The sequence below is a fragment of the Heptranchias perlo genome, chromosome 16, assembly GCF_035084215.1.
Source record: "Heptranchias perlo isolate sHepPer1 chromosome 16, sHepPer1.hap1, whole genome shotgun sequence".
NCBI classification, from domain to species: Eukaryota; Metazoa; Chordata; class Chondrichthyes; order Hexanchiformes; family Hexanchidae; genus Heptranchias; species Heptranchias perlo.
This window is the reverse complement of record NC_090340.1, coordinates 37061655-37084414: the sequence shown is the minus strand read 5'-3', so window position 1 is coordinate 37084414 and position 22760 is coordinate 37061655. Positions and strand designations below refer to the sequence as shown.

At 44.7% G+C, this 22760-nt stretch overlaps 1 protein-coding gene and 1 long non-coding RNA gene across 7 annotated transcripts in view; one reads left to right on the top strand and one right to left on the bottom strand.

Moving 5' to 3' along the window:
* LOC137333676 (protein C19orf12 homolog) overlaps positions 1-5068 on the top strand; it is a 41222-nt gene extending 36154 nt beyond the window's left edge. For 5 of the 6 annotated variants that reach the window (XM_067997956.1, XM_067997957.1, XM_067997958.1 and 2 more), the window contains 2 exons: positions 133-301; positions 3359-5068. In XM_067997956.1, the coding sequence (XP_067854057.1) occupies positions 133-301; positions 3359-3624 (435 nt within the window). In that variant the 3' untranslated portion in view covers positions 3625-5068. The remainder of the gene's footprint in view (positions 1-132; positions 302-3358) is intronic. The other variant, XM_067997960.1, reaches the window with a different exon arrangement.
* On the bottom strand, positions 67-19047 carry LOC137333679 (uncharacterized). The gene is made up of 3 exons (XR_010965959.1): positions 18911-19047; positions 16673-16821; positions 67-312 (listed from the first exon to the last, which is right to left on the bottom strand). It is a non-coding gene; the product is annotated as an uncharacterized lncRNA (long non-coding RNA).
* Between the last annotated feature and the right edge of the window lie 3713 nt (positions 19048-22760).

The following is a 22760-nucleotide window of genomic DNA, read 5'->3' as shown; positions in this document are numbered from 1 at the left end:
TTTAATAACAGCAGTAGCAATCAGATTGGAGGTCAGAATAATGAATATTTATAAATTGTTGCCTCGTCAATGTTTATAAAAACAAATTGTTATAGTTGACAAAGAGTGACATGTGATTTCCGAATCCCTTAGCTCACCGAGATGCCTGCGCACACTGATGACGTGATGTACTTGGTGTGCCACATTTCAGAGGTGGAGAAGTTGGAAATTGCAGTAAAAAGTTCTGCGAAGGGAGGACTTTTGGCTTGTGTAGCAGCATTTATAGGAGGCTTGTTCGGTGGTCCTCTAGGAATAGCAGTTGGTAAGTGTTTGCTATTGATTTTAAAGAAAAAGCAGTTTGCAAATGACCATGAATGGTGAAATCAGATGGGTGCTTAACTTGCTCGTATTAAATGATTCTAACAGAAACATTAGCCCATGTAATAAATGGGTTAACACCTTCCTTTAAAATAGTGTGGCGAGGAATTTGTAATGAGCATTCGTATAATAATTTCGCTGACAGTAACTTGCCAGCTATTGTCTTCGTCAAAAAGCGTTTGTAAACAAATGAATAAAGGTGTTTGTCAAACACATACTTTAGGGATCAGTGGTGAGACTCTGGATTTTGTAATATTTGTTAATGACCTAAACAGGGACAAATATATCGTGAATAGAATTTGTAAAGTTGCAAATGACACCAAGTTGTGTGGAAAACTGGAGAGATATTTGGGCTGATTTTAACTAGATACAGTAGCCTAGTGGTTTGGTACTGGACTAGCAATCCAGAGGTTGTAAGTTCAAATTCCACAATGGCAAGTTGGGAGCCTGAATTCAGTAAATCTGGTAATTTGTGGCACTTTGGCGCCAAAGCCGCTCTGTGGCGGCCGCCATCTTGCCTCCCATGACGTCACCGCCCTTCCCTCCCCTCCCCCAACACACAGGCATCCCGCCGCCATGTTCAAAAAAATATTAATAAATTAAGGCACCAGCCGCCGCCCTCCTCCTCCTCCTCCTCCTCCTCCTCCTCCTCCTCCTCCTCCTCCTCCTCCTCCTCCTCCTCCTCCTCCTCCTCCTCCTCCTCCTCCTCCATCGGATGTGTTTGTTGTTTCTTTCGTGTGTGTATTTATTTATGGCACCAGATAAAATAACCATGAAAGCTGCTGGATTGGCACAAAAACCCAACTGATTCACTAATATCCCTCAGGGAAGGGAATCTCCCACCTCTACCCAGTCTGGTCGACATGTTACACCAGTCCCACACTACATGGTTGACTCTTAATTCCTTCTCGGCAACTAGGGACGGGCAATAAATTTGTCCTTGCCAGCATCTCAAAAAACAATATAAAAACAAAATTGGTGTTAGTGGAGTTGTAATGGCCCCAAAATAGGATCGGTAGACTTACTGTTAATGCCAATGCTTCAGCTGCCACTATTTTTAGAGGGGCTTATTGCCTGGCGGCTGAAGTGTTTCAGGCGGTGTGCCCCTTTTCATATGCAAATAGGGGTCCTATGCACGTCATTTTAGGACAGAGCGGGTCGGAGTGTGCACCATGTGCTCTGACCATTGTTATTGGCAGTACCATTTAATTGTGAAGCCACCTCTTAACTTTCTTTCTCATCTTTCCTTATAACTAATTCTTTTATACTTTGGATCATTCTTGTTGCTCGTCTCTGCATCCTTTCTAATGCATTGACATTCCTTTTAAAGTGTGATATCCAGAATTGCACACAGTATTCCAAATGTGTTCTGACCCAGTGCATTATTAAATCTCATCATAACCTCTGTCAACTTATATTCTCCTGTTCTGGCTATGTATCCCAATATTCTATTTTCCAACATTGAAAGAAAGAAAGACTTGCATTTATATAACGCTTTTCATGACCTCAGGACGTCCCAAAGTGCTTTACAGCCAATGAAGTATTTTTGAAGTGTAGTCACCGTTGTAATGTAGGAAACACATCAGCCAATTTGTGCACAGCAAGGTCCCACAAAGAGCAATTTGATAATGACCAGATAATCTGATTTAGTGATGTTGGTTCAGGGATAAATATTGGCTAGGATACTGGGGATAACTCCTCGGCTCTTCTTTGAAATAGTGCTGTGGGATCTTTTATGTCCACCTGAGAGGGCAGACGGGGTCTCAGTTTAACATCTCATCCGAAAGACGGCGCCTCCAGCAATGCAGCACTCCCTCAGTACTGCACTGGAGTTTCAGCCTAGATTTTGTGCTCGAGTCTCTGGAGTCAGACTGTGAACCCACGACCTTCTGACTCAAAGGCGAGAGCGCTACCAACTGAGCCACAGCTGGCACAAAGTGCTGAGTCTAATATCACTCCCAGGTCCCTTTCAAAGTCTCTCTGTGATAATTCAGTTCCCTTCATTGTATATGTGCCTTTGTTGCTTCTTCTTTCTTCGAATATGCAACACTTCACATTTGGCAGTATTACATTTCATTTGCTATTTGTCTGCCCAATTGCACAACAGGCCTAAGTCCTCCTGCAAAACTTCAACCATTCCTCCCTAGTGCAAAGCTTACTTTAGTGTCATCTGCAAATTTAACAAGCTTACATTTGGATTCTGTATCAAGGAGTAGTAGAGCACGGTACACTCACAATCACTATATGTGGTACAACAGAGAGACAACGTGTGCTTAAATGTGATGAACATATTAGAATTGGCCGACAAGAGTGTTTAATGTGGGTGAAAAAGTGATGCAGCTGAAAAGAGTTCTATATGATGCAGTTATTTGTGGCATTGTCCATTCTTAAATTTGCTGCAGTATTTAAATGCACGCTGCTTCTGATCATTGTGAAGCAAATATAAAGTCGATAGTGAATAAGCTCCCTTAGTGGTTCAGTAGGTAAATCCACCACTCAGGGAGATTTGGAGCCATTTGAACCAGGAGGAATTTGATCCCTGGTCAGTGCTGAGATGGCTGATTTCAGCTAGTTGGTGGTAGAACACTGTAATTGCCCTTTGCACTCTGAAGCTAGGGAGAGGAAAGTAATGCTATTGCAGGGCTATGGGAAAAGAGTAGGGGAGTGGGACTAACTGGATAGCTCTTTCAAAAAGCCGGCACAGGCACGATGGGCTGAATGGCCTCCTTCTGTGTTGTATGATTCTATGAACTCGTGTGTGGATGTTAGGTGAGGTTGAATGTCCTTCATGGTTAAATCGCCTGCTGCCACTCAGTGTCTAGGCAGATAAAGAATAGCTCTTTGGGCAAGGTACCTGAGGGCGGCTGGAACTCACAGGAACATAACCGATTATGAATTAGCGTCTCCAGGAAAGGAGGGACAAAATGCTATGTTCAACTAATCATTTAAAAATGAGAAAAGAAACAATTTTCAAATGTCTTTTTTATTTTTATTCTCCCAGGTGGTGTAGCTGGTGGGTTGCTGGGTGCCTGGATGACTACTGGACAGTTTAAACCATTTCCTCAGATTATTATGGAACTGACACCAAACCAGCAGCTGAAACTGTCTAATGATGTGCACAATATTGTCCGGCATTTGGACTGGACTGATGCAGTCCACTTGATATCATTAGTAATGGGAAATGCCACCCTGAAGCAGCAGGTATTGTCAGCAATAAAATTGTTTGTTTCGGGACAGCTTAATGCTCAGGTGCGACATTCTGATTGAAACCTATATAAGATGCCTTTTCTAGCAATCTAAATGAAGTTGAGTAAACTGGGACATAAATAAGGGAGTATTAATTTCGCCTGTACGAATTCAGGAATCTGTGAAGGATGCAATTTTGACCAAGCTACAATGACACCGGGGAATTTACATGATGAAGTTCTACTGTCTAAATATTCATGAAGATTATATCTAGCTGACTTCAGAACCAGGATTCTTTGAATCTGTTTTAATTTTTTGATGGCTGTGTTCTCTTGCCATTAATGTACTCAGTGAATTGGAATTATGTCAGGTTCACGAGCAAAGAATAATACTGCATGGATATATAGGAAACTTAAGGATAATTGGGCCTGATTTTCAAAGGCTTGTTAGTACTGTTTGAATTATATTACAAATTGGTGATCAATTGATGATGCATCACAAAATTGGTTTTTTATAACAAAATGTGATCATTTAACACACAATGGATGTATGTAAGCTGGAAAGCTATAATAAATGATACAACAGACCTCAAAGTCACTCTGAAAATAGAAACAGCTCCAAACTATTCATCTCACTAAAGCTGATGTAAGGACCAGAACATGTAGATTCTGATCAGAGATTCTAGCGACCAAAATGTAATTTGAGAAGAATATACTGGACAAGGTGAATGTGGTACTTGGTGCAATACCAATACAGTTTTTAGAAAAGGTTGCAGGGATGATAATAGAAATCAAACTCATCAAATAAGGCGAACAACTGAAACCACCAATGAAAAATGCCTAACACTTTAGGAGAAACACATTGTGAACGTAATCAAAATGGGACCATGACAGGGGTATCAGGTTACAACATGAACCAAACAATCACTATCAAGGATGTAAGAAAAACAATATACAAGCTTTCTATATAATCTTATTAACCTTGTTAGGGAAAAGCATTATGTGAACAAAGGCTTTCTGTCTATCCAAAACAATGATTTTATGACCTTGTGCAAGAGAGGGACTCTGAGTAATGAGCATGTGGTGTCATCTCCTTCTTTTGTTTGTAAGTAAGGAAATGGGAGCTGCCTCTAGTTTATTATGCTTTGGGGAAAGACGAGTTCTGGACAACTCGGAGGCAACTAATCATGAAGGAGGTGGTAAAGTCAGATGTGTGTTTAAGGGAGTAGGTCTGATGGCAGCCCCATAAAACAGAGAGAATGATTGATGGGAGGCCCATATAGAGCTAATTGTCTCTAAACCTCTAAGATGGGAGGGAGCTTCTTCGTATTGATTAGAATGTTCTTGGAGCTGGACTGCTCAACTAATCAAAGACCTTTGAGAAGTGCACCTCGAATATTTGTACAGTTATCAACTTTGTCATGATGTATTCCATCTTATTAGTTTTTTTAATTGTACACTTGTATTTTAACATCTTTGTTAATTATTATAACTTCTTAATAAAGCTATTATACATTGGAACAAAATACCTTGCAGCTTTTTTGCTTAAAGAATAGAACCATAAAATATATTACTTACAAAGGATAACTAGCCACACTGCAATGCAACCACTGGCGAAGTGTGCCGTATAACAACAGCTTCTAATCCCTTTCTGGGTTAAGCATAAGGTACACATCCCATAAGGAGCCTCAGGAATTACAACAGGATGTACAATATCCTGTAATATGATGCAACTGGAGCCCCTGCATTTACTACAATCTCCGAATCAACCAATTGTGCCAATTGCAGCACCTTACTGACCAGCCATGCCAACAGTAGTAACTCGTTAACCAGTAACAAACATGGAGGTATTCTGTCCCGTTAGGAGTGCTAAGAATGATCCAGAACTGATATAATCTCCTGCCCTTGAGGAAACAATCCAGAGTAGAAGGTGAAGGGGAACATGGAAAATTTCAGAGTGTACACTAATGGAGATACAAAAAACCCACAAATGTGAACACCAAATCAACCAGTAAGTCAGGCAGAAGATGCACATAGGAAGAATAGTAATAATAACAGCAGCAGCAACATACATTTCTGTCGTGCTTCCAGTGAACAGAAAGATGTCTCCGAGTGCTTTACATGGTGATGCTAAGCAATAGGCACTGAACGGCAAGGAAAAGAGAAAGTGGAAAAAAGCTGTGGCAGGTGGCTCCCAGTTGAAAAGAGCGTTTAAAAACAGGGAACGAGGTAACCGAGGATGGATTGGAATTGGGAAGGAGTACCAGGCGGCAGGAGTGTAGTGTTACATCGAGTTACATTGAAACTACAGCACAGAAACAGGCTATTTGGCCCAACTAGTCTATGCCAGCATTTTTGCTCCACACGATCCTCCTCCCTCCCCACTTCTTCTAACCCTATCAACATACCCTTCTATTCCTTTCTCCCTCAGGTGCTTCTCTAGCTTCCCCTTTAATGTATCTATGCTATTTGCCTCAACTACTCCTTGTGGTAGAGCATTCTACATTCTTACCACTCTTTGGGTAAAGAAGTTTCTCCTGAATTTCCTATTTGATTTATTAGCGAATATTTTATATTTATGAACTGGCTGAAAGAGTGGCCCCTTTAACAGTTGCTACACTCCTTTTGAGGTGATCCAGTGAGTTCCCTACTGCAGCACAACAGGAATTTCCTCTATTTCAATGGCAGGCTCCCTCTGAAAAGTGGAGATCCCACTGAGAGCCTGCCCTGCATATAGAACTGACCCCAACCCAGGAAAATGGCTCTGTGCCAGGCCGGCAGATCCTGCTCCCAACACCCTTCTGGCAGTGATACTGCCCTGGAAGAAAATCCAGGCTTTAATGTGTTCATTGTGACAAGTACGATTGGAACTAGGAGATAGCACAGAGATGCCTGCAGAGGAGAGAATTTGGAGGAGGATGAATTAGTCAAGAGTGTCAGAGGTGGTGGAGAGATTGTGGAGGATGAAGGGAGATAATGAGCCATGGTCACAGTCACACAGGGTGTTGATGACTTTGACGAATGCAATATCAGGGCTGTGGGTGGTATGCAAGCTCATGATAAACTCACAGATAATGACAGCAAAATGGCAGAAATATTAAATATTCATTTTGTCTCAGTATTTAGCAGGAAAACTAACATGGTGGGCATGAAATTAGAAGAAGAGATCAAAGACATTTATGATGGACAAGGGGGAGATAATTGATAAACTAATCAATCTTAGAGAGGATAAAACCCCTGGTCCGGATGGATTGCATCCAGACATTTTAAAAGAAGTTAGGAAAGAGATAGCAGAGGCACTTATACAAATATATAAAAATTGATTAGGAAAATGAATAATGCCAGAGGACTGGTGGACAGCTAATGTGATTCCTGTATTTAAAACAGGAATTAAAACAAGTCCAGGGAACCATCAACCACTTAGCTTAACGTCGGTGTTAAGAAAGATAATGGAATCCCTACCCAAAGATGTAATAGAAAAACATTTAGAAACCGAAAATATAAGAATAGTCAGCACAGATTTCAAAAGGGAAGGTCATGCTTGACCAACCTTATTGAATTCTTTGAAGAAGTAACAGAAAGTGTAGGCAAGAGTAATATGGTAGATGTAATATATTTGGATTTTCAAAAGGCCTTCAGTAAGATACCGCATAGTAGACTCATGACTAAGGTAATGTGGAGTCAGGAGACAAGTAGCAGAATGGATAGCAAGCTGACTACGAAACAGAAAGCAGAGAGTAGGGGTTAAAGATAGTTACTCAGACTAGCAAAAGGTGGGAAGTGGTGTTCCACAAGGATCAGTGCTGGGACCACTATTGTTTACCATTTACTTAAACGATTTGGACTCAGGAATCGGAGTACAATTCAAAACTGCGGGCAACACCAAATTGGGGGATATAGTTAATACTGAGGAGGATTGCGATAAAATACAGGAAGACATTAATAAACTTGTACAATGGCCATGTAATTGGCAAATGGATTTCAATATAGGTAAGTGTGAGGTGGTACATTTTGGCAGGAAGAATAAGGCAGCCACATGGTCCTTGGAAAATAAGGGGGTTAAATTCCTTAACCCCCGATTCCGGGTGTGGGGTCATGGTCCGTGATTAACCCGCGCTCTATGGCTGAGATGCAGGCAGCACTTGAGATTCGTGCTGCCTGGTCATTTACCTGATTCCTTCGTGCTGGTGAGTGGCTGCAGGCAACAGCAGAGGGCCCGATATAGGGCGTGGCCAGCACTACTTAAAGGCAGCCTGCTCCTCTTAAAGGGGAGGTGCACTGTCAATGCAATCAGTGGAGGGAGACAATTAGATTGCTAGACCTGCAAGAGGCCGTGCACCAAGATTCTCTCTTCTGGAGGCCTTGCTGGAGGAGGTGGATGCACGGAGGGCCATCCTGTACTCGCAGGGTGGCGGGAGACCCTTCAAACATGAACTCAGAGGCAGTGGGAGGGAGTGGCTCTGGAGGTGAATGCCAGGAGCATTGCACCACGCACATGTATACAGTGCAGGAAAAAGAACAATGATTTGACACGAGTGGTCAAGATGAGTGAATGCAAGTGTCAAGTGGCATATCCTACCAACTGCACCACTGTTCTACGCATGACACCCGCCCTCACCCACCCACCAACAAACGTTTCCCATCCGTACACAATGCTGCACTTTGGATGCTGCATCCCACCCTCACATAGTTCCACTCTTGCAATCCACACACCCACAACACACAGGTCACACACGCTGGCAGCTATTCGACCATGACAGGCACATAACCCAAACATCTTGCAGGACACTCACCGACATACTTCCCTCTGTGTTGCAGGAGAAGGTGGCACTTAACAGTCGGCAGCAGGGACAAACGGACGGGGGACAGGCACCCTACACGTCCTCACCCCCTTGGAGGAGACTGTGCTGAGGATCATTGGGTGGGCCATCGCTGTGGCCGTGGCCACTGGTGGCGCTGGAGGTACTGATGATGGGGGGTCTCTGCATACATGATCCTCCTCGTTTCCCACACCTCCCTCACCCCACAATCTTTTCAGACCCACGTGCTGTAGACGGTGTCAGCACATACGTGTTACTTGTTCTTCTCTCAACTCAACCTGTTTCCCTTTGTCATTGCAGGAGCCCAAGAACTGGAGCCGGCACCTTCCGAGGAGGTGTAGAGACTAGGTTAGGGGAGGGATTTGCATGCGGTGAGACACCGGGCATAAGTGCGCAGGAGCTGGGGCGGATACCACAGTGCCAGCTCGCTAGAGGGCGAGGTCGCACAATGCTTCTGCTGCCGAGGAGTTAGATGATGATTTCAATGGTCCAGGCTACAGAAGAAGGCTGATGGGCGTCCACAACCAAATGTTTGGTGCACTGGAAAGCCTGCCAGAAAACCTGTGCACAATGTCAAGGAGCATGGAGGAGTCCAGCTCTAACTTGGCACAGGGTTTTGCACAGAGCTTGGTACCCATCCTTTCCCACATAGAACGGGTGGTCACCTCCATTAGCGCACCTGCGGAACCCACTATGATGTGCGTCTCTTGACCGATGTCTCAGCTTCCATTGCAGCACAAACAAATGCCATCGAAGGTCTGCATGCTTCATTTGGAAGTTAAGACTGCTTCTTTGGAATCTCGGATTGCTGCTATCGTGGCTCTGGGGACCACTGTGGAACGGGGCTTCCAGGGCACTCCAGCAATTCATTCTCCAGCAGATCACCAGGATCGCTGAGGCGCCGCTCTGTACGAGTGGCGGTGGCGCCATGGCATTCAAACCAGTTGTCCTCTCTTCGGATGACAGCATTCCTGCTTCCGCCCCTACCATTCCGCCAGTGCCCTTGCTGTTGCCTGTCAGCCAGCCAGGCCACACTGTTGCAGCCCATACGGAGATGGTGCAGTCTGAAGCCAAGCCCTCCCGGCCCAGAGCTGCTCGAGGTCGTCTTCCGAGGCCGTCAGCACGCTTCTCAATTGAAGGCCAGCAGCCTTCCACCACCCATGCACCAACGACAGGGAGGCACCTCGTAGGAGTGCTAGGATAGGAAAAGGCACACGAACGACAGGCACTGAGGGAATGCACATGGGTAATGTTGCATACATGAGTTCATGTGTAACATTATAAATTTGTATTTGAAGTCGCAGTTGGTGGTGAATTTTATTTATGCAATGAGCTACGGGAGGAAGCAATGTGTATCCATACGGAGGGTGATTGGATGGTCACGTGGGAGTGGACAGGTGAGGAGTGTAGGACTGTTGGTGACCTGGGAGGTGTCGTTGAGGTTACTGATATCGCCCATGAATAAGGTGAGCACGCAGAACCCTGGCAGACAGGGCCTGTGCATCGTGTTGCCTCCTTGCCTCTTCCTCCACTTCCTCTTCCGTCTCTTCCTCCTCTTCCTTTGCCTCTGGCTCAGGATCTTGCCAGATAGACGGTGGCAAGAGCTGTTCCCTCATAATGGCGAGGTTGTGCAGCATATGGCATGCAACGGCCAATCTTGACACCCACTCAGCAGAGTGCTGCAGGGCTCCACCAGAACGGTCCAGGCAGCGGTAGCATTGCTTTAGGAGGCCTATGGTGTGCTCGACGACGTTACTCTCATTGCTCTCATTGTAGGCCTGCTCTGCATGTGGGCGTGCATGCCTGTCTGGAGTCATGAGCCACCTCATGAGAGGATAGCCCTTGTCACCCAGTAGCCAGCGTTTGACTTGCCGAGCCAGTTCAAAGATAGTTGGGACATTGGACTGCCGCATAATGAAGGCGTCATGACTGCTGCGAGGGTAGCGGGCATTGACCTGCATGATGCGCTGTGTGTGGTCACCCACCAGCTGCACATTGAAGGAGTGGAACCCCTTTCTGTTCATAAAGATGGCTGAGTTGAGATATGGAGCATGCATGGCTATACGCGCGCAGTCAATGGTACCCTGCACCATGAGGAATCCTGCAATGCGAGCAAACCCTCATGTTGCTTCTCTCGTCCAGAGGGAACATGATGAACCTGTTGCGCAGCTTGTACAGTGCCTTCGTGACCTCCCTTATGCAGCAGTGCACTGCACACTGTGAGATGTTACACAGATCGCCAGCAGAGGCCTGAAATGACCCAGAGCTGTAAAAGTTCAGCGCCATGGTTACCTTGACAGCCACAGGCAATGCTGTCCTTGTCCTGCTCTGAGGCTGCAGTTGTGGCTTCAGAAGTTGACAAATCTCCGTCACAACCTCTTTCATGAACCGCAACTGTTGAATGCACTGATCTTTGCTCATGTTGAGGTAAGAGTGTTGTACCCTGAAGGCCCTCATTGGATATGGCCTCCTGCTCAGTGCCCTGCGCCTCCTCCTCCTCCTCCCTCTGCTCACAGTGTGACCTGCTCTGCGTGGCCGCTTTGCATGCTCCCAGTCATGTTCAATGCTCAGCAGGTTGCCAGGAATCTTGTTCAGCACACTGTTGTAAATGACACCAACAGTAATGCAGGACCTGCCAGACCCACTCTCTACACACTATTGCAACTCTCTCCAAGTATAGGAAGCTTCAACAAACATATACAATTGTACTAGCAACCAGAAGCAATAATCCAGCCACTAACCTGCAACACCTACATGATCCCTTTAAATAGTGCTAGTGGGGGGTCCTCTAAGACATGTTCAGTTGTCCGTGGTTAAGAAAGTTTGCTGGCTGGAGCGCTAGTGCCAAAATGGTGTCTAACGCTTTAAATCAGCGTTGCACACTGATCTAACACATATTCTACTTACTTTATGTGATGCCGCCGTTCGCTATCTGCACCTGCGCAAACGCCTTTACCAAAATGGCATCCAGCGCATGTCATACTAGAAGTGTGCACGCGCATTCCGGGCTCCATTTTGGGGCCTTACGAGGTCACGTAGCACCTGAAAAACAGGCATTACACGGCCGAATTTCTAGCCCAAAGAGTCTAAATGGGATAGAGGAGCAGAGGGATCTGGGGATACACAGATACACAAATCACTAAAAGCAGTGACACAGGTTAATAAGGTCATAAAAAATGAACCAAGCACTGGGGTTCATTTCTAGAGTGATAGAATTGAAAAGCAGGGAAGTTATGTTAAACTTGTATAGAACCTTGGTTAGACCACACTTGGAGCACTGTGAGCATTTCTGGTCTCCATATTATAAAAAGTATATAGAGGCATTGGAGAAGGTGCAAAAAATATTTGCTAGGATGATACCAGAACTGAGAGATTATACCTATCAGGAAAGATTGAACAGGCTGAGGCTTTTTTCTCTAGAAAAGAGAAGATTGAGAGGTGACCTGATAGAGGTCTTTAAGATAATGAAAGGGTTTGATAGGGTAAATGTTTAGAGAAGCTGTTTCCACTTGCAGGGGAGACCAGAACTAGGGACCATAAATATAAGATGGTCACTAATATATACAATAGGGAATTCAGGAGAAACTTCTTTACCCAGAGAGTGGTTAGAATGTGGAACTTGCTACCACAAGGAGTGGTTGAGGCGACCAGCACAGATGTATTTAAAGGGAAGCTAGATAAACACATGAGGGAGAAAGAAATAGAAGGATATGCTGATGAGATTGGATGAAGAAGGGTGGGAGGAGGCTGATGTGGAGCATAAATATCGGCACGGAACTGCTGAGCTGAATGGCCTCTTTCTGTGTTGCACATTCTATGTAATTCTATGTAATAATCTCTTAATTTCTTTGTTATGGAGCAACAGATATCTGCAGCTATATACAATTTTTGTGGATTGAACAATCAGAATGTTTGTCTCATGCATATAAAACAGTATCTGTATTCAACATGTGTTACTTAATTAGAGTTTCAAAGAACAAATAGAGGAACCTTCAGAACTTGTAGTGCATTAAAAGAATGTGTTGTACGAGGAACGCATACAGTAGGTCATAAATAAAGTGGGTGCTGCCCAGCAAGGTCAGAACAGGCAGAGATAAAGGACAAAGGAAGCCTGCTATCCAAGCACCATGTATTTTATATTTATATACTTCCCAGTTAGCTGCGTCAAATTTCAAGTTTCACAACTCAGTTGGTAGCAATGTATTGACTGTACTGCAGTGAGTAGTCTAGAACCAGGGGTCACAGTCTCAGGAGACGGGGTATGCCATTTAGAACCGAGATGATGAGAAATTTGTTCACTTAGAACACGGTGAACCTGTGGAATTCTCTACCACAGAAGGCAGTGGAGGCCAAGTCATTAGATGTATTCAAGAAGGAGATAGATATATTTCTTAATGCTAAAGGGATCAGCAGCGAACCCAATGAGACAATCAATGATCCGGAACAGCAGACAGAGGGATCCGCGGTACAGCAACCGAAGAGGAAAGAGTCAAACTGGACTCCTCCGGAGGGTCGCTGCCCTCAGCTTGACATGTATGCCCAAGCTGTCAGGAAATGCGTCAATGCCAGATTCATCAGGCGCACTCAGAAGACAGTCCAGAATGTCACCCGAGCACAACGCAACGCCATCAACGCTCTCAAGACCAACCGCAACATCGTCATCAAACCAGCGGACAAAGGAGGAGCCATCGTCATACAGAACAGAACGGACTATTGCAAAGAAGCATACCGACAACTGGACAACCAGGAACACTACAGACGGTTACCCGCAGATCCGACCAAAGTACACACCCACCAGCTCAACAAACTGATCAAGACCTTCGATCCAGACCTTCAAAGCATCCTACGCACTCTCATCCCACGTACTCCCCGCGTGGGAGACTTCTACTGCTTCCCAAAGATACACAAAGCCAACACACCCGGACGTCCTATCGTATCAGGCAACGGAACCCTGTGTGAGAACCTCTCTGGGTATGTCGAGGGCATCCTGAAACCCATCGTACAGGGAACCCCCAGCTTCTGTCGCGACACTACAGACTTCCTACAAAAACTCAGTACCCACGGACCAGTTGAACCAGGAACACTTCTCACCACGATGGACGTCTCGGCACTCTACACCAGTATCCCCCACGATGACGGCATCGCTGCAACAGCATCAATACTCAACACCAACAACAGCCAATCTCCAGATGCCATCCTACAACTCATCCGCTTCATCCTGGATCACAATGTCTTCACCTTCGATAACCAGTTCTTTACCCAAACACACGGAACAGCCATGGGGACCAAATTTGCACCCCAATACGCCAACATTTTCATGCACAAGTTCGAGCAGGACTTCTTCACTGCACAGGACCTCCAACCAACGCTATACACCAGATACATCGACGACATTTTCTTTCTATGGACCCACGGCGAAGAATCACTAAAGAGACTACACGATAACATCAACATGTTCCATCCCACCATCAAGCTCACCATGGACTACTCCTCAGAATCAGTTTCTTTCTTGGACACACGAATCTCCATCAAAGACGGGCACCTCAGCACCTCACTCTACCGCAAGCCCACGGACAACCTCACGATGCTCCACTTTTCCAACTTCCACCCTAACCACGTCAAAGAGGCCATCCCCTATGGACAGGCCCTGCGAATACACAGGGTCTGCTCTGATGAGGAGGAACGCGATGGACACCTACAGACGTTGAAAGACGCCCTAGTAAGAACGGGATATGACGCTCGACTCATCGATCGACAGTTCCGACGGGCCACAGCGAAAAATCGCATAGACCTCCTCAGAAGACTAACATGGGACGCAACCAACAGAGTACCCTTCGTCGTCCAGTACTTCCTCGGAGCGGAGAAACTACACCATGTTCTCCGCAGCCTTCAACATGTCATCAATGACGGCGAACACCTCGCTATAGCCATCCCCACACCTCCACTACTCGCCTTTAAACAGCCACCCAACCTCAAACAGACTATCGTTCGCAGCAAATTACCCAGCTTTCAGGAGAACAGCGTCCACGACACCACACAACCCTGCCACGGTAACCTCTGCAAGACATGCCAGATAATCGACACAGATACCACCATCACACGAGAGGACACCACCCACCAGGTGCATGGTTCATACTCCTGCGACTCGGCCAACGTTGTCTACCTCATACGTTGCAGGAAAGGATGCCCCAGAGCATGGTACATTGGCGAGACCATGCAGACGCTGCGACAACGGATGAACGGACACCGCGCAACAATCGCCAGACAGGAGGGTTCCCTCCCAGTCGGGGAACACTTCAGCAGTCAGGGACATTCAGCCACCGACCTTCGGGTATGCGTACTCCAAGGCGGCCTTCGAGACACACGACAACGCAAAATCGTCGAGCAGAAATTGATAGCCAAGTTCCGCACCCATGAGGACGGCCTCAACCGGGATCTTGGGTTCATGTCACGCTACACGTAAGCCCACCAGCGAACAAAAGCTATCTGTTTTTAATATAACTGGTCATTTGCTGGCTTTCTCTGCCTTCCGGATGTTTCTGCCTCTCTCTCTCTGTTTTTTTCCCCTTTTTTTTGTTGAATGTATATTCGGGGGCTCTGTAGGTAACACCTCTCTGTCTGAACACGGTGATTGCCTTGGCAACGGGCAGTTGCAAAGACTGTCTGTAATCACCATGCATTGTTCTGTGATTTATAAATGCGTAGGCTTCGAGGAGTTCCTGACATTTACCTGAGGAAGGAGGAAGCCTCCGAAATAAAATTTCAAATAAAATCGTTGGACTATAACTTGGTGTTGTAAATTGTTTACAATTGTCAACCCCAGTCCATCACCGGCATCTCCACATCAAAGGGATCAAGGGATATGGGGAAAAAGCGGGAACAGGGTGCTGAGTTAAACGATCAGCCAGGATTATTTTGAATGGTGCAGCAGGCCCGAAGGGCCGAATGGCCTACTCTTGCTCCTATTTTCTATGTTAAGACACTTAAGAGCTATTCAACACTGAGACTTGGAGTTGCTGCATGATTTCCACTGAGCTATCAGCTTAATTGGGCTTATGCTAATGAGTTTCCACGGAGACTTCAGCCTAATTCCAGCTTGCAAAACCCACGCACTGTCCAGCGCATTCTGGGTGTATTTTGACGCTTTTGGCCCTAGTGGAAATCTCACGCCTGAGTGTATATACCAGCAAGATGGAGATCAGAGCCCTGAAATTGTGAGGCTCTGCTGGCTATGGCTACGTGGAGTTCAGAAATCAGCACCTCATGCAGTATGTACCAGATTTTGCAGCAAAGAAACTGGCCAGCTTTCAGCAGGCTGCATTAACAGGCAGCGAAAAACTAAAAATTATGTTAAAATTGGTCCCTTGGTGAACTGCACATCAAATTTAGCACAGGACCAATTTTAACATAAAATGGGCGCATGACTAATCCACAAGCCTGGATGGTAAATCAGATTTTCAAACCTGGTTTTCTGTTGGAAAAGTGGATACTGTATTTGTGGGATTTTTTTCTGAAAAAGAAAATGATGTTTAGTTTTTGTTGTGGAGAGTGTCACTTTTCATCTTAAGATTTCTTTTTTCCAAGGTTTTCCCCAATGCACACATTTTGCCAAGGAACAATCTGTTGGTATTAAACATCTCCATTAACCACTAAGACAAACTGAACTAATAAATCACATCTATAGTCAGACAGGATCCATCCATCAGTCAATATTTCCAACATTAAGGGGTTGATTTCAAACCTGAAGAACGGGTGAGTTGGGGGCGGGTGGGAGTTGAAAATAGTTGTATTTTGGGCCGTAACCACAACCCGGCTTTGTTTCTGGGTTTAACGTCAGTGCGGAAAAGTACAGGCTTCCCACTGGGAATGCAAAGTCCGAAAATTTTGCGGCTGTGACCCAAAAAACCAACTATTTTCAACTCCTGCCCGCCCCCAACCCACCCATTCTTTCGGTTTAAAATCACCCCCAAGGTGTCAGCCATGGCTCAGTGGTAGCACTCTCACTTCTGAGTCAGAAGGTTGTGGGTTCAAGCCTAAGACCTGAGGACAAAATCTAGGCTGACACCTTAGTGCAGTACTGAGGGAGTTCTGCACTGTCGGAGGTGCCGCCTTTTGGATGAGACGTTAAACCCTTCAGGTGGATGTAAGAAATCCCATAACACTGTTTCGAAGAGGAGCAGGGAAGTTCTCCCAGGTGGCCTGGACAATATTTATCCCTCAACCAACATCACTAAAACAGATTGGCCCAGAAATCGCTTGGAGTGGTGAGCCAACAGTGCTCTATAGATTTGTACTAACTCACTAACTTACTGGGTGAATGTTCTCCAATAGGAAGCGGAGAAGAGCCCAGCATTCGCTCCAGCGAAGCTACGACTCATGGGAGAAGCACGAAGATCATTCTGTCCCCTCGACCAACCAGATTGCAGCATTTTTGACAAGCTGCTAACAGTTTCTGCAAGCTGGAACGTAACATCCAGGAAATGAAAGATACAACATTAAAATCATTTGTAAAAACAGTCATAGACAATGAAAAAATGAGAGGGTAAGAAATAATCAAATTAAACAAAAGAGACAGAAGGAAAAAGTAAAAAAAAATTAAAATTTTTTAATTTAATTTTTCTTTAAATGACCAAAAACTATTAAAATAAGGAGTAATGAAACTCCACATTTTTGAAAGTTAATTTTCAGTTGTTGGGCAGTCATTAGGAGTTACCGCGCTGTTAAAACTTAATTTAGATCTGGTGGGGGGTTAGATTGGATAATCCTCAAAACTGGGCCTGGGGGTCGCAGTGCATGATTAACCCATGCCCTGTCAGTAACATTCGTGCTGCCTGCTGATTTACCTGATTGCTGCGATCAGCCAGGCCTCGCTGCGCTGTTGAGTGGCTGCTCACCAGCAGGGGTCCAGATCTCACGAGTGGCGAGCACCACTTAAAGACAGCCTGCACCTCTTATTTGCAAAATATAAAGATACGGGTCCGCACAGAGACATCGCACACGTAAAACACAGATACAGGTCCCGTCCCTATGTATACAAACTGTTGAGTTATTTTAAAACATTGAATAAGGGTTGTGCACTACTAAATCCCATATCCTCCAATCTGCATGTCAGACCCCACCAATCTGCCGATCTAAGTTTGTACCGGGATTGTGAGAGTGCGTGCACCAAGGTTCTCTAATGATGCACTAGAGGCGTTGGTGCAAGAGGTGGACAGAAGGAAGGATATGCTATATCCACAGGGGCGGCAAGAGCCCTCCAGACTTATGCTCCCGATGCAGTGGGAGGCATTGGGGGACGAAGTCCATGCCAGGTGCATGGATGCGGTGCAGGAAGAAGTTCAGTGCTTTGACATGAGTGGTCAAGGTGAGTGAGGTCAACTGTCAAGTGGCATCTCCCACCAACTACACCACTAGCCGCATCCACTGCTCCACACACTACACCCCCATCACCCACATACCAACAAACTCTTTCAATCAGTGCTCAAATCTTCCAATCAGATGCTTCCTCTCAGCCTCACACATTACCACTGTTGGCAAGCCGCACACCCACAACTCACAGGCCACACACACAGGCAGCTATTCAACCATGACAGCCGTATCACCCAAACATCTTGCAGGACACTCACCGACACACGCCCCGCTTTCTCACAGGAGAAGGTGGCGCATAACAGGAGGAAGCAAGTGGTAGTGGCTCCATGGAACATCCTGCTGTCCTCTCTCAGGATGACAGCATTCCCCTCCCATCCCTGCCATTCTGCCAGTGCCCTTGCTGTTGCCTGTCAGCTAGCCAGCCCACTCCCTGTAGAGTGTTGAAACTTTATTATAGGAAGATAGGAACAGGAGTAGGCCATTTAGCCCCTCGAGCCTGTCCCACCATTCACTGAGATAATGGTTGATTTGTGACCTAACTCCATGTCCCTTAATACCTTTGGTTAATAAAAATCTATCAATCTCAAATTTAAAATTAACAATTGAGCTATCATCAACTGCCGTTTGCAGAAGAGAGTTCCAAACTTCTACCACCTTTTGCGTGTAGAAGTGTTTCCAAACTTCATTCCTGCAAGTTGTGGCTCTAATTTTTAGGCTATGTCCCCTAGTCCTAGTATTCAAGTGTAGGAGACCTCCAAAAACAAGTCCAAATGCATCAGCAGCCAGAACATTAATCCAGCAACGAACCTGTAACTACTGTATGATCCCTTTAGCGCTGGTGTGGGGGGGTGGGGGGTCCTCCATGCTGTTTAAGACCAATTCAGCTCTGCGAGGTTAAGACAGTGTATTGGCTGGAATGTAGAGTTCCAAAATCGCATCTGTCCCTTTAAATCAGCGTTGCACACTGATCTACCGCATATTCTCCCTACTTCACATGCTGCCGGTGTTCGTTATCCGCGTGCGCACGAACGCCTTTACCAATATGACGTCTGGCTCACGACATGGGAGAAGTGTGTGCACACATTCCGGATGCCATTTTGGGTCCTTAGGGAGTCTGCATAGAGCCTACACAACCAGCGCTACGCGGCCCAATTTAGAGCCCTTTATATTTAAGCGTACCTGTTTTGTGGAGATATTAGTTACTTTCCAGCTGGGCAGAAGAGCAAGTGCTGGTCCATTGAGTCCACTTGTTTTCCAGCCAGCGATATCCCTTTAATTCGAAGCTGTCATTTCGCCGGGGAACCGAGAGGAGCAAGTTCCGGATTTCCATGTTTCACTGAGCATGTGCGAAAGCCGGAACTTGCTCCTCAATTTCGCCACTAACAGTGGTGAGCGCTGTTGAGCTCCCTGTTCTTTTTTAAGCAATTTCCAGCCCAATATCTGGTCATTATCAGTAATGTATTTCTCAGTGTAGAAATTACTTACAGTGCCGTATAGTGGCAAAAATCAAGTACTACAATAAAGCTATATAATGGCTATAATCAGACAGAGGACTTCATTGAGATAACTAAGTTTTTTTATGGTGATTTTTGTGCTCATCACAAGATGTTCTGGGGAATTAAATGTTTTCCTATTTGAGGCACTCACTGTCAGTAAACTAAAACTCATGTCCGATATAGCATGACCAGATATAAAGTAAAGCTCCCTCTGCTCAATAGTATGTCTTAACCCCAGCATCAGAGGAGCACTCCTGACATTCATCCTAGCTTCCCGGTCACCGAGGCCTCCACAGCTCACTGCTCTTATTAAAACGAGGCCCGAGCGAGGCCTCCACAGCTCACTGCTCTTATTAAAACGAGGCCCGAGGCCCAATATTGATCAGACCTCGGGCTCACCTGTTCCTGCACAGGGGTGATATCACCGGACCTCGATTAGCATATCTGAATTAAGACTCCGCCGACTTTAGCGATCTGTCGAGAAACATCCATTAAATTCAGAAACATCCATGATCTGGGCAACCTACTGGTGATTAAACAGCCTGGGGGATTTCAACTGCCAACCCGGTCGATTTCTGCCGGATGGAGAGAAAGAAAGAAACCAATTGCACAAACCAATTTCTACCACAAAGGGTCTTGCTGTCATTCTGGGCTGGGTTCAAACCCAAGAGGCAGAGATGAACATATTAGTCCAAGGCACAGGTCCCCTGGCATTTGCATCTTAAAATAGTAATCTGAACTTAAAAATAAAACCATTCAATCTAATTAAAAATGTTAAGTAAAATTGTCTCCCTTGTGGCTGGGGTCCAATCTGAACCTCTATTTTCTTGTTTCAAGAGGTTTGCTGCCTGGAGCAATTGTTGTAACACTAAGCCAGGAGCTCCCAGAATCCCTGAAGCTCACCAGCATGCATGGAGCATCTCCCAGTTGTTGACACGAAAGCCTTTATCTGTTTGGTGTATATTTAAAACTAAGTAAACCAAAAGGATTTTTTAAAACACTATTGAGTACATGTTTCAATTAAGTTTAGCATATGTGCCTCTTTATTTTTAAAGTCAAAGTTATATTAAAATTTTCATTTAGCATTATTTGTTTAATTTTATTTCAGCTCCTATTTAAAATATTTTTGATTGAAGAGGTAGTATAGATGCCAGAATTAAGAGTAATAGCACTGAGAAGCCCATACAGTGTAATAGGGTTGAATCGACTTGCACAGTAGAAATGGCACACTCAAACACCCTGCATTAACGACCAGTTCTAAACTTCACTTCAGCTCCCTGTTGGGCTGGTAGACTCACCCACTTCCCTGTGTTCATTAATATTACTGTTTAAACACTAATATATACAAGATGATAATTATTTTAAGGGTTTGCTTTTTAAATGTGATACCAATAATGGGACTGTCACTTCAGCTTATCTAGCTGAAGTATGCTTCTTTGTATATTTATGAACAAGTTACAATCACAGTTAATTTTTACATTTTTATGAACTTGTTACAAGGTTTTGTGTCAATCATTTTCTTTGTTGAAAATAGGTGGCAGTAAACAGTGAAGTCTGATAAAATTATCACTGAGAAAAAACATTACCACTGGAAACTTCAGAATAATGAAAGATCTGCTCTCTAATGGTGCAAATATTTTATAGTAAAATTTAAAACTATGAGGAAAACCTCAGGGGTTTCATCATAATAAATATGTGTCGGGCAATGGAAAGCCTCCAGTAAATTACTTAGAATTTATAGCACAGAAACGGGCCATTCGGCCCAACTGGTTTTTGCTGGTGTTAATGTTCCACACGAGACAATCTCAGCTGTTTTTGTTACACAATCTTTCAGGGGTCCCTCTAGAGGTACTGGATACTATTTTGGATGGTCACTGGTGAGATGAAATGTGAATCGCGTTTTTAACGGCCACATAGGGAAAATAAAATGAAATTAACAGTAATGACCAGCAAATAAAGATTTATTTCGAGGTACCTTAAACACTCTATTAAGTATTGTAACATATATAATGAAAAACATTTCCTTCCCCTTAAGTTTCACATTCCATACATTACACAGGTTCCAGGAAAGGGAGCTGAACTGATACAGTATTCAAGAAATGCACTCCCCCAAACTGTCTGACAACAATTGGACCTTTTGTTGCATTTCATGGTCATGATTCATTTAGAAAATTAAAAAGTAGATATTCTGGTTCAGGGAAAGTATGTACCACAGAAAAAATAATTTTGCCCTAAACCTGATTAACATGTTTTAACTGAATTTTCTGTTGAATAAATTTATCATCAAGATAGTGACACGCATGCAACCGGATGGACTGTTCAGCTGCGACTTGGGCTTCGAATCACAGATGACGAAGGCACACCCAGCCCAGTCGATGCTGCAAAGTCCTGCTCACTAATTACAAAGAATGTACAGCACAGAAACAGGCCATTCGGCCTAACAGGTCCATGCCGATGTTTATGCTCCACACAAGCCTCCTCCCTCCCTACTTCATCTAACCCTATCAGCATATCCTTTCTCCCTCATGTGTTTATCTAGCTTCCCCTTAAATGCAGTTATGCTAGTCACCTCAACTACTTCTTGTGGTAGCGAGTGCTACATTCAAACCACTCTTTGGGTAAAGAAGTTTCTCCTGAATTCCTCTTTGGTTTTATTAGTGACTGTCTTATATTTATGGCCCCTAGTTCTGATCTCCCCCGTAAATGGAAACATCTTCCCTACATCTATCCTATTAAACCCTTTCACAATCTTAAAAACCTCTATCAGGTCACCCCTCAGTCTTCTCTTTTCTAGAGAAAAGAGCCCCTGCCTGCTCAATCTTTCCTGATAGGTATAACCTCCCAGTTCTGGTATCAATCTAGTAAATCTTTTTTGCACCTTCTCCAGTGCCTCTATATCCTGTTTATAAAATGGAGACCAGAACTGTTCACTGTGCTCCAAGTGTGGTCTTAGCATATTTCTTTCCAAGTTTAACATACCTTCTCTGCTTTTCAATTCTATCGCTCTAGAAATGAACCCCAGTGCTTTGTTTGCTTTTTTTAATGGCCTTATTAACCTGCATCGCTACTTTTTGTGATTTGTGTATCTGTGTATCCCCAGATCCTTTTGCTCCTCTACCCCATTTTGTCTCTTTTTATCCAGGTAGTATGTGGCCCCCTTATTCTTCCTGCCAAAATGTACCACCTCAAACTTATCTGTATTGAAATTCATTTGCAAATTACATTGGTTACACTGCCCATTCTGCAAGTTTAATAATGTCTTCCTTTATTTTGTCACAGTCCTCCTCGGTATTAACTATACCCTCCAATTTGGCGTCATCTGCAAATTTTGAAATTGTACTTCTGTTTCCAAATCGTTTATGTAAGTGGTGAACAACAATGATCCCAGCACCGATCCTTGTGGAACACCACTTCCCACCTTTTGCCAGTCTGAATAACTACCTTTAACCCCTACTCTCTGTTTTCTGTTTTGTAGCCAGCTTGCTGTCCATTCTGCTACTTGTCCCCAGACTCACATGTTCTGACCTTAGTCA